General features: G+C 44.2%; 1 protein-coding gene across 1 annotated transcript in view; it reads right to left on the reverse strand.

Annotated features, from left to right (window-relative positions):
- The window catches only part of LOC306766931 (high affinity cGMP-specific 3',5'-cyclic phosphodiesterase 9A-like), a gene marked incomplete at both ends in the record, with an annotated part of 114,501 nt that extends 103,857 nt beyond the window's left edge, over positions 1-10,644 (reverse strand). Inside the window, 4 exons of the mRNA XM_079254789.1 lie at positions 739-816; positions 1,957-2,027; positions 10,353-10,476; positions 10,550-10,644. Coding sequence (XP_079110915.1) covers positions 739-816; positions 1,957-2,027; positions 10,353-10,476; positions 10,550-10,644 — 368 coding nt within the window. The remainder of the gene's footprint in view (positions 1-738; positions 817-1,956; positions 2,028-10,352; positions 10,477-10,549) is intronic.
- Between the last annotated feature and the right edge of the window lie 1,330 nt (positions 10,645-11,974).

Genomic DNA, 11,974 nt, shown 5'->3' on the forward strand with positions numbered 1-11,974 from the left:
AATCTGATCCAGATCCAAGACCTGACCCAGAATCTGATCCAGATCCAAAACCTGACCCAGAATCTGATCCAGATCCAAAACCTGACCCACAATCTGATCCAGATCCAAGACCTGACCCACAATCTGATCCAGATCCAAAACCTGACCCAGAATCTGATCCAGATCCAAGACCTGACCCACAATCTGATCCAGATCCAAGACCTGACCCACAATCTGATCCAGATCCAAAACCTGACCCACAATCTGATCCAGATCCAAAACCTGACCCACACGCTGTAGATCTCTCTAGATCGTGCTTCCTGATTGGTCCAGATCAGAGAGGTGTCTCTGAAGCAGGTCGACGACATCTTCAAGGTTACGATCAGCAGACTGTCATGTGACCTGAAAGGTGTCCACCTGTCTGCTGAGGTGAGACGACAACATGGTTTCCACAACAGGGAACTCTTTCCAGACTGAAAAGGTCTGAAGAACCCACCACAGTGGTTCTGTACGGGTTTCCATAAACCATTTGGACCTGCAGCCTTGTTCCGGTTCAGCGTGTCCGGCTGGTTCTTCGCCTGGCGTCAGGAGACAGACAGGCTGGAGGACTGCTACTGGGGTTCAGCAGGCATACAAAACACCAGGAATCCTCCGGAAAATAAAACCACATAGAACCTGGAAGTAGACTATTTCTAGAGTTCCCCTTGGAGTCCCAGGTGAGTGTTTGGAAGGGTGCCGAGCTCTCTCTGCCTTGCAGACCTCTCTGTGTTGTGTGGCATGGTGGGGTCGATGGACACCATGGCTCCAGATGAATCCAGCACCGACAGATCAGTATTTCTGCATGAAAACAAAAACATCCCGTTTTACAGCGAGGCAAGCCAAACATGTCGGAACAAATTACAGCCAGACATGTCACATCTGTCCAATCAGAGAAGAGCTGGTCTGTTTCTGCTGAAGGTACTGTGGTAGTGTCATGTAGATGACTATCACCAGTTCTCACAACGTCGTGAAGTACACGCCATCCGGTGGCGCAGGAAAGGCCTCAGGTTCAGGACCTTCATGGCTGTGCTGTAGCTGTAGTAGTTAGCAAGAGAATGGCAACAGCGCCCTGGACTTCTACACCGACCACTTTGCCATGTTCACATTAAGGAAACAAGACAAAACTCAGGAGTATAAATAACCTGAAAAGTGCCAAAACGCCTGTAAAAGTCCTGAATGTACAGCAGAGATAAAAACATGGGCATTGTCCCTCTTTAAATGTATTTTACTGTCAGGATCTTCAGCAGAGTTATGAATGAAGTAAAATGAAGCCTGCAGCATATATTTCAGTGTAGTAGTTTACTGGACACAACAGCAGCATCGTGGTGTAAAAACTCCACTGTAAAGCCTGACCTGAAAGCCGATGAAGGATCTGTTTTACTTATTTTCTGCACGAGTCGGCAGACATCGGTCGTGCTTCTGGGGATCCATGCCACCCTGCCTTTGCTTGGACATCTATGTGAGTTTCTTCTCCGGTGTGTTACATGATCCTGTTAAATCAGGCAGCCACACGACTACCAGCAAGGAAAAGAGCACAGAAGAACTGCGTGCATGACGTAGTCTGAATATGAAACATCCATCTTCATCTTCATTTTCAGAACTTGGTTCTGAATCTGGTTCTGGATCCGGTTAGATCAGGAGTCCGGTGCTGGAGATCTACGATCCTGCAGCCTTCCTTTGCCTGCACGCACCGCGGTCACCATGGCAACCATGATGAGCATGAAGAGATGAGCGTCTGGTTCCCAGGCCTCGGTGGGCCTGATGTCATGCAGATGAGAGAAGTCAGCCGTTTGTTTCAGGTGTGTTTGAGAAGACCAGGGCAGGTGAGGCTGGACCAGTGCTGGGTAAAGTTCAGGCTCAGTGACATGAAGTCCGAACACCACGATGCTCTGTGTGTCTGCAGCAGGATGAGTGTGTGAGTCCTCGTGTCCTGTTTACCTTGACACACCAGCAGCTGCACAGAAAAGCTCCTTAATGTCAGATGAGCTGCAGAATCGACTGAAAACCACCTGAGAAGGAAAAAGCACACTCAATCATGCATCATGTGATCCACAACAACCTCCAGTCGGCTTGGAAAGGTCTAGAACCGCTGGAGACGTAACCCAGATGTCTCATATGCAGCAAGGAAATGATGCCATCATGTCCATCCTCAAACAGCCAATCAACACTTTATTTTCTCATCAGCAGAGGAGATAACGATGTGTGGGGCCATCTGGGTCAGGTTACTTTATGGATACTCAGTTTGGTCTGAGAGATGTTTTTACTGTTCCACTTTGTTGCCCCATAAAGACTGATTTTCTATAAGAATGTGTATATTTGTATATTAATTGTTCAGTTAGCAGTAATGTGAATTTCTGGCCCTCTGATTCATGACACACATTCCTGGAGTGTTGCCCTGCAGCGTCCTGAGGCTGAGAAACCACTTCACAGCCGCAGGACACGCGTTTCCGCTCTGCCTGAATGCCCACGCGCCTCCCTACACACACCCACTACCACGCCTCATAGTGAACTCATTTTCTTCTTGTCGCAGATCTGCTGCCTACAAGCGGTCACCACGGCAACCATGATGAGCACGAAGATGTCATTCCAAATCCAGTTCAAAGTCATGTGAAAACATTTTCTGTCCTTATGCTGTATCTTAGTCTTCTTTGTTGCATTTCTATTCCATTAAAACAGGATGAGAATGAATGTTCAACGGCTTTTTTACCTGCTTCGTGTGATCATCTCACCATTTTGAGAACATTGTCGAAGAAAGAGAAACTTACAGAGCAGGAGATGAGACAAGGCAGCATCGGACTGACTTTTACTGTCTGGAGAGATCTCGGAGAAGAGGTGGGATGAAGACGATGCCGGATTGTACATCGTTAGGGGAAACGTCACAGAGAAAATCTACCAAGTAATGCTTCTTCAATACCTTGATTTGGACATTTTTCCTAATCGCTGATAACATGGGTTTGTTGGTATGTTGTGTGTCTGTTATAGACACGGTGAATGAATCCAGCAGGACATCAGACAGAACTTTTCTGTCAGTTTTCATCTTCAGTCACTGTCTGAGCTGTTTTTCATCAGACTGGACATGCTGAAGGACTGAGAGATCCTCGTTATACTCAGCTTCATTTCTGTTGTGGCCGTACGGATGGACGTCTTCCAGAAATCCATATGAACTCTGAAATGTTGTGGTGTTGAATGAATGCTGTGAGATTCCTGATAAGATTCTGCTTAGCTGATTATCAGGGTTGCTGTTGCTCTCAATGTCCATCAGAGACATCCATCACTTTCCAGATGATGCTGTTCGTAGTTTACAGAGCTGGAGTCAGTAAGCAGCATGCTGGCGTCGGTGATGTTTAGTAGAGGTGGCTGAAGCTGATGAGAAGCTCCATGACAGATACTTTCCAGGGTCAGACGACTTCTTCATGAGGCTCAAATAAACCACAAAAACATGACTGCTGAATCTCCACTTTCTCCTCTTGGAACAGTCATTTTCCCACAACTCCTGCCTGAGTGCATCAACCCTCCTCGAGGAGAGACTGAACACCCATTCCAGCGTGTAAACCTTTCTGCACATAACTTGCAGATCAGAAGTTTTTATGATTTGTCATAATGCTTTCATCTTGCTGCAAACATTGTTGTGATCCTTTCTCCTACGGGCCTATAAAGAAGCTCGAGAACTGTCACCGAACACAGCAGATGACACACAGATGACCTATATCGATAAGAAGACAACACGCAGTCATAAAGAGCAAGATGCAAAGGTCGGGTCAGGAAGAACAGCTGAGGATGATTCAGGCCAAGAAGCGACATCACTGCATCTGCAGAACCAGAGCTCACATCTCACATTTATCCACAAAGTCTTTTAGGTCATGGTAGAGAGAGTGGTATTCCAGTGGTATTCTCTACGCGGGTATTAACCGTGTCTTACATTACATTCTAGAATGCGCTGTCTGATGGCAGCAAACTGTAGTACCTTGCTATCTACATTTTTTTTAAAGTACAAACTCTTCTCACATAGATATTACCTCATATTAGGTCTTTTATTTTTCTGAGGATTTCATGCCAGTTCGGAGGGTGTGCTGCAAGGAAGATTTTTCAACATATTTTTGCTCTTTCAAGGCTTGTTATGATGAGTCTCCATGGCAACGAAAGACTTGTTTACAATCGGAATCAACTGATTAAACTCTCCCAAATCAGGATTATCAGCGAAACAACACATCAAATCCTGATGGAGTTGAAAAGAAAGAGAAGAGGATGCAGAGCGGGAGTCAGAGAGCGGAAAAAGCGATGGAGATTTAAACCATTTCTCCCGACCGTCGTCATGGGTAATGTGAGATCGCTAGCTAACAAAACGGACGAGCTGGAGATGCTAACATGGTCTCAGAAAGAATACAGAGAGTGCAGTATTATGTGCTTAACCGAGACATGGCTGCATGAACACATCCCTGACTGTAATGTGTCTGTACCGGGCTTTAAAACGGTCCGTGCAGACCGCAGTAGACAACACAGCGGAAAGCTAAAGGGTGGTGGAATTGCAGTGCTGGTTAACCAGCGTTGGTGTCATCCTGGACATGTTACTGTCAGTTGTTCTGCCCTGCCTCCTTTAGGAAGATCTGACCATAATCTGGTTCTTCTCACCTCCACCTACAAGCCCATCGTTCAGCAGCAACCAGTCATCACAAAGACTATCAAATCAGTCAGTTTGTTAAATGGTGCGGTGACAATCATCTCATATTAAATAGCAGCAAAACAAAAGAGATGATTGTTGACTTCAGGAGGAAGAAGAATAAACAAAGCACTGTTTCCATCCTGGGAGAGGAGGTGGAGATGGTGGAGGAATACAAGTATCTTGGAGTTCAGCTGGACAACAAACTGGACTGGAAATGCAACACTGACTACATCTACAAGAAAGGTCAGAGCAGACTGTACTTCTTAAGGAAGCTGAGATGGTTTAACGTCTGCACCAAGATGTTGCATATCTTCTAGAAGTCTGTTGTGGAGAGTGCAGTCAGCTTTGCAGCATCTGCTGGGGTAGTAGCATCAGAACCAGAGACTTGAAGAGAATCAACAAACTGATCCAGAAAGCTGCTTCTGTGCTTGGAGTAACTCTGGAGCCGCTGGAGCTGATTGTCCAAAGAAGAATGCAGCACAAGCTGATGAAGATGATGGAGGATTCTTCACACCCTCTCCACAACACAGTGATGAAAAAACAAAGTGTGTTCAGTGAGAGGCTTCTTCAGGTCCGATGTAAGACTGAAAGATACAGAAGATCATTCCTGCCAGCAGCCATCAGCCTCCAGAACAAGACCTCCTCTAGTTAATTAGATACTACAATATTGAATTTCCCTTTGAGGATTAATGAAGCCTTTTTCATTTAATTTCATTTGGTAACTTAGTTACCAAATCATGCAACTGCTTGTTTTACATTCATAATGGCCTGAATCATCTCTTAGAGACTGATTCTGCCTTTCACACCCTGTTTCAGCTGCAAAAACCTGGAAATCATCCATCCATCCATCCATCCATCCATCCATCATTTTATTGATCAGCTGTGTGAACTTCATAAGATGTAGAACTACCTTGATCCACAATGACAAAACATGTTTTAGTGGTTGACGTTCTTAACATTTCTGGGAATCCAGATGTTTTCATGATAGAGGATCAATATCACATCTGCATTTTTTTCTTCTTGCAAATAATTTTAATGTGAAAGTTTATATTTGAGTTTGTCTCAGATTTAGACCATGTCTTTGGTTTTATTCTCCTGCCGTTGGTGTTTCCCGTTTCTCCAGATGTGCGTATGGCAGGTCAGAGATGGCGTGGAGGTGGGACTTCCTCCTGCCAAGTTTTTTATAAATGCTAAAAGTTGACTAGAACTGGTGAATGCTGGGTTTAGTGTGGATGACAGCTTTATCGATGAAGCCTCTTCTGCCTCTCTTCATCTCTTCCTGCCTCATTTTTTACATCATAAACAGCTGACCTGCAGCTCAAACATTCATTTATATGCATCCAGTATAATAAACTACAGTGAAGCCTGCAGAGACAAATCTCTTCATTTTAGTCAACACGATCAAGTCGGACCTTCTGTAGGAGCTTTCTGTACGATGATCTTTTCATTTCCACGGCATCAAATATATTCATGGCCTCCATTTGAGACGCTCCATCTGATTTCAATAACAAACCCTCTCAGCATAATGAGCTGCGGCTTCTGTGTCCATCACACAGACTCTCATCCCACTATTATGTTATAAGTAGTCATCATATTTAAACCATCAGCAACCAGGACACGCTGACAAAGAGCTGATCAGCCTGCATGAGGAAATCAACATGCTTAAATGGCTGCATAGCATGAGCTCTAAACCTCACTGAGTACAAAGCAGAAGCTTTCTACTCCTCCTCGCAACCAAAGCAGCCAATCGCAACCAAAGCAGCCAATCGCAACCAAAGCAGCCAATCGCAACCAAACCAGCCAATCGCAACCAAAGCAGCAAGAGACGCAAACTGTGTCACCGTCAGGTACAGCTGCCTGGACTGAAGATGACAAGGATTTTAAATCACGGTGTCATCAGGAATAGGCAACAGTGGAGGAGTCTGGGAAGTAGTCCACTGATCCATGATGGTATGGGCAGAGCAAAGGGATGACAGCCAGTCATTTGCAGGCTCTGGGACACATTCCTATTCACATACAGGCCATGCAGGCCAGGATGCCCCCTTAAAATGGAAACTATAAAGACTGTACACCCCATTTACACAAAACAAATGCAGAGCACAAAAACAAACAGATCAGGTCCGAGACAAGGCATCGCCGATTAGATTGGCTGCCCCCTTTTTATGTAGGGCTTGGAGGTTATATCCTGTATGATGACAACACATTAGTTATAGTCGTACATGTGGGCTGGGAATGTTAGCAAGTTATGGTGAGGAACACCAGAGTGGGCACAGGCCTGAATCAAATGTATACATTAAAGTGATGCTACGCCAGCAGCAAAGATAAAGATTTTTCTTGATGGTGGAGTAATTAAGTTGGTTCCGGTTGAACTTGAGAGAAAAATAGCAAATGGGGTTGCGATAAAACCATGTTCTTTTATTTTGAAAGTGTTCCTTTATTTTGAAACTTCTTAGCTTTCTATTAGTCGTCAGAGTCATATAGGCAAGGTTACAGGTCACACCAGCCATCTTTAATTATGGGACATGAAAATGTGCTCCAGAGCGTCTGTCATTATCTTGTCCATCCACCAACATTAAAGGTGGAGTATGTAAGATTTTCAATATTTTCAAAATAAAGTAACTAATAAAATAACTACAATCATAATTAGATAGTTTTATGAACATGTAGGTTCCAGTCTGTTCATATCTGATGCATTATTAAATTACAAGTTTAATTAATGACAAATGACAAAAAGCACTTTTTTTTACTGGTAGGCAAACATTTAGGAAGGGTCTCTGTCATTAATTAAATTTGTAATTTAACAACACATCAAATATGGACAGACTGGAACTACATGTTTAAAAAAAACTATCTAATTATGATTGTAGTTATTTTTTAGTTAGTTTTTTTTTTTAAATATTGAAAATCTTACATACTCCACCTTTAAGCCCTGGCGAGTTATATATATGTGAGTTATATATTTGTACTGTTTATATTTATTAAATATATTTGTTTATATTTGTTGCTTATTTTACACCTTTTAGTTAATAGTAAATGCTCATTTTATGTATTATATTGTCTCTCTATTAAAACATATTCTTGTAATCATATTTCAGTTTCATAAGAAAGTCTGGCATTGTAAGGCAACTGATGAAGATAAAAAGGAAAGCCTCAATTTGCTTCCACATCTGAGTCATCCTTTCTCCCTTTCAACACCAAACTAAGTGTTTAACTATCTATTACTCAGTCCAAAGTCACGCACGTGCAGTGGACGGAATAGGAGTGATCAGGTTTGTCTCTACTCTGCAGAAGAACGGCTTTGACAGCTCTGGCATCGACATCGAGCTGAAAGAATCTAGTTTTTGCACTCCCAAACGCATGCTAACATGCTTGAGTCCACTTAAATTTTGTTTTTGGACTCTTAAAGGATGTCAAAGGGTGTACCGTAAAAAACAGCAGAAGTTGTGATAATAACCAGTCATCCCAATAAAGTGTTATAAAGCTTTCTGGGTATCTGGGACAGGAAGAGTGGTAATCGCAGCGATCTTTGCCTCAGTTGGAATCACTTTTCCTTGTCCTGGCTGCCTAGATAAGCCGCAGTCGCCTTACCAAAGTCACATTCTGCCAAGATTAGTGTAAGTGACACATTTACAAGACGAGCAAACACTTCATGAAGTACGACTCAATGTTCCTTGCAGGCAGCGGTGCACACAGGTCGTCCAGATAGCTGCTGCTATTCGGGACATCAGAAAACAGCTTATTTACCAAGCGCTGAAACGCAATGACCATGTTGCACATGCTAAAAGCCCTTATTGTTTGTTGCAAAAATCTATCCGGATGCACAGTGAGTGAACGGGACCTGCCAGTATCCTTTAAAAAAAATCCAGTTTATTGACAAAACAAGCTGCACTAATTCTAATGGCACCATCCCTAATCTGCGGCGAAGCATATGCAGCATTTACTCTGGTAATACATTATAAATCCGGGGGATCCATCACGTTTTCACTCAACAAAACATGATAAACTCCAGGGACTAGAACCAGATTTAGCAAAGCCATGTTGCAGCCTATAGTCAGTTTTGTTATTTGTGTTCTTTTGGTTGGTCTGTAGGGATATTGTTTGATAGGCTTTGCATGACTGACGTCAATGTCAGATCCAATATGTCAAATATAGCAGAGTGGACGACAGCTACATTAACATCTCTGAAATTTACAGTCACAGGGTTAATCTGGACTCAAACCAAGTGGAACAACCTGCATAGGAGCCAGTTGTTCAACTGTTATTCAACTTGTTGCTGTCACGGGGCGCTGTATTGCTACCTGGGCAGGTGACGTGTATGTAAGGGGAATACATCACTGGTTAATCAGATGTTTGGCCCCAAGGAGCAAAGGCTTTTGACCGCAAGGGCATGTGTTGATGCTGTTTTGTTTACAACTAAGACTATCTACCAAGGAATAAAGATGACTGAATCTGCTATGAAATAATCCCAATAGAAAATCAATTTTACATAGACAGTGCACGGCGAAGCGGTGCATCAACCTACTCCTGGGCCAAGCTTTGTAAAGACTTGGCTCCTTCAACCACCCACATCTGATGAATCCTGATGGGAGTTCACCAGAATAAGAGCAGAACCAGCAGTAGCTGTCGGAACGGATGGAGATGCATCAGTAACAGGATCTGAAGGATCACGTGACACATACAACTAAACATGTTGATATGACACGCACACGTCTTGCATTTGCTTCCTGGGATAGAAAGAATGTAATCAGTGTCCCTCAACGTGTCCTGGATCATGTATGGACCACTGAAGTGAGCGTTTAATGCTGATCTGGGTATTTAAAATGACGCCACTTCATCGTGTCAGACCTATAAAGCCTCAGCAAAAAGACAGGAGCTATGGAAACACGAAAAGAGGACACAAAGTCCAGCATGTGACTCTATGGAGATGTGTGGGACTCTGGTAATTATTAGGACCTGTAGGGGTCCCTGAAGCATATGACCAAAAATAAGAGTCACGGGGCTAAAACCCATTGAGTCTTGGGAAGTCTTCATCCCTCAACGTGTCCTGGATTATGTATGGACCACTTTGTCTTTTTTTCCAGACAATTTTTACGTAGCATCAACTTTACCATCTGGTTGAATCTCGCCTATAGTCCCTAACTTTCAGAATGGTAGGGGCTAGAAGTCACTTGCTGGATATGTAGCTCATGTAGTTTGAATTACTCAGGGTAGATTGAACATTGGGAAGAACTTAGTCGTAGCTCCAACTTCAGTGCGAGCAGCAAAGAGTTAACGGGATGGCTTCTGGGTACTGAGTTGAAGCACACGTTAGGGTGACTTGGTACATGGAAGTGGACCTACACAGTCTTAATAAGACACTCAAATGGTTCTCCCACAACAGGGCTCAGGTGATGCGGGGCATGGGGAATGGGTTTAGTTTCACTACGACAATAGTTAGTCAGATTTGAGACCCAGTCAGTAAACATGTTTCAGTACGAGTTGGTAGGATTTGGTCGCACTGAAATGACCGGACCAGTTGCTGTCATGTGCCAAAGTCGGTGTTGGAGAGTAAACGGTACAACTTCTGATTTGTCATACTTTTAAGCTGTCAGTTAGAGGAAGGGCTGCCAGTATGTCTAGCAGGGGGTTAAGAGATTCCAACCTTTGCTTGCAGCTGTAACTGGTGTATTCTCACGGCTTTCTCTGCTTCAATTTCCAGCTTTTTGATTTCAAGCTGCATGTTTCTCTGTTGGGTTTTCTCCAACTGCAAACACGCTGGCCGGACTCTTAATCGAGCCTCAGCTCGAGAGCCAACACAGCTGCTTTTAGAAAGGGGATCAAAGTGGGGAAGAGTGACAGGAGTCTTGTGCCGATCACCTCCCCTTTACCCACCTCAGGTTCACCAGAACCCAGTTGAGTGGGTTAGGGTTAACTTTGCCACACACTGCCTCAGTGAAGGGAGCCGTTTTCATCGGTGAAACAGCCATTGGTCCAGGAGCCACAGCATCAGACAAAACCAGAGCTTTCAGCTGGTGAGAGATCCTCCAAATGAAACTGAGCCATGCTTCACCTTCGCATACAGTACTTTTCATCCTTTACATCATTAGCATTTATCAGAAAGTGTTCAAAGCTAAAGTTCCTTATGTTTGAGGAGAGTGTGACGTGTTGCACAGCCTTTACTCCAATCCAGACACTCACACAGTATCTACTGGCCTTTGAGACAATTTAACACAACTTGATTGATTTAAAACCATGGTTTTCTCAAATAGCAAGTCCAAACCACAGAAAATGGCTCCAACGGTCAGAGATCCAGCCTGTATCATGAAACTCTTTAGTTTATTCCACAAAATGGTTAAAAAAGCTTAAAAGCTGAAAGAGAATCTGTTTTTTTTTCCAGGAAAATACTTTGTCATATGATTCCAAAAAAGCTTGACGGTGCCCCTGTTCTCTTGGTTTTAGACCACGCAGGGCTCGTCTCGGGTCAATCTTCTCTGGATGCTGTATCACGGACGTTTGAGGTTTATGTTTTAAAACCCTCTCTGTCCACAGAAAGGCAAAGACATCAGCACATTGTTTTCATATTCTGTTTTCTGAACCGTCCTAAAGAAGATCATGTCAGCAGACTGATGCAGACTGATGCAGACTGAGGCAGACTGATGCAGACTGAGGCAGACTGATGCAGACTGATGCAGACTGAGGCAGACTGATGCAGACTGATGCAGACTGATGCAGACTGATGCAGACTGAGGCAGACTGATGCAGACTGAGGCAGACTGAGGCAGACTGATGCAGACTGATGCAGACTGAGGCAGACTGATGCAGACTGAGGCAGACTGAGGCAGACTGATGCAGACTGATGCAGACTGATGCAGACTGATGCAGACTGAGGCAGACTGATGCAGACTGAGGCAGACTGATGCAGACTGAGGCAGACTGAGGCAGACTGATGCAGACTGATGCAGACTGATGCAGACTGATGCAGACTGAGGCAGACTGAGGCAGACTGATGCAGACTGATGCAGACTGATGCAGACTGAGGCAGACTGATGCAGACTGAGGCAGACTGATGCAGACTGATGCAGACTGATGCAGACTGATGCAGACTGAGGCAGACTGATGCAGACTGATGCAGACTGATGCAGACTGATGCAGACTGAGGCAGACTGAGGCAGACTGATGCAGACTGATGCAGACTGATGCAGACTGAGGCAGACTGAGGCAGACTGATGCAGACTGATGCAGACTGATGCAGACTGATGCAGACTGATGCAGACTGATGCAGACTGATGCAGACTGAGGCAGACTGATGCAGACTGA

The sequence above is a fragment of the Telmatherina bonti genome (assembly GCF_933228915.1).
Source record: "Telmatherina bonti genome assembly, chromosome: 15".
Classification (NCBI taxonomy): domain Eukaryota; kingdom Metazoa; phylum Chordata; class Actinopteri; order Atheriniformes; family Telmatherinidae; genus Telmatherina; species Telmatherina bonti.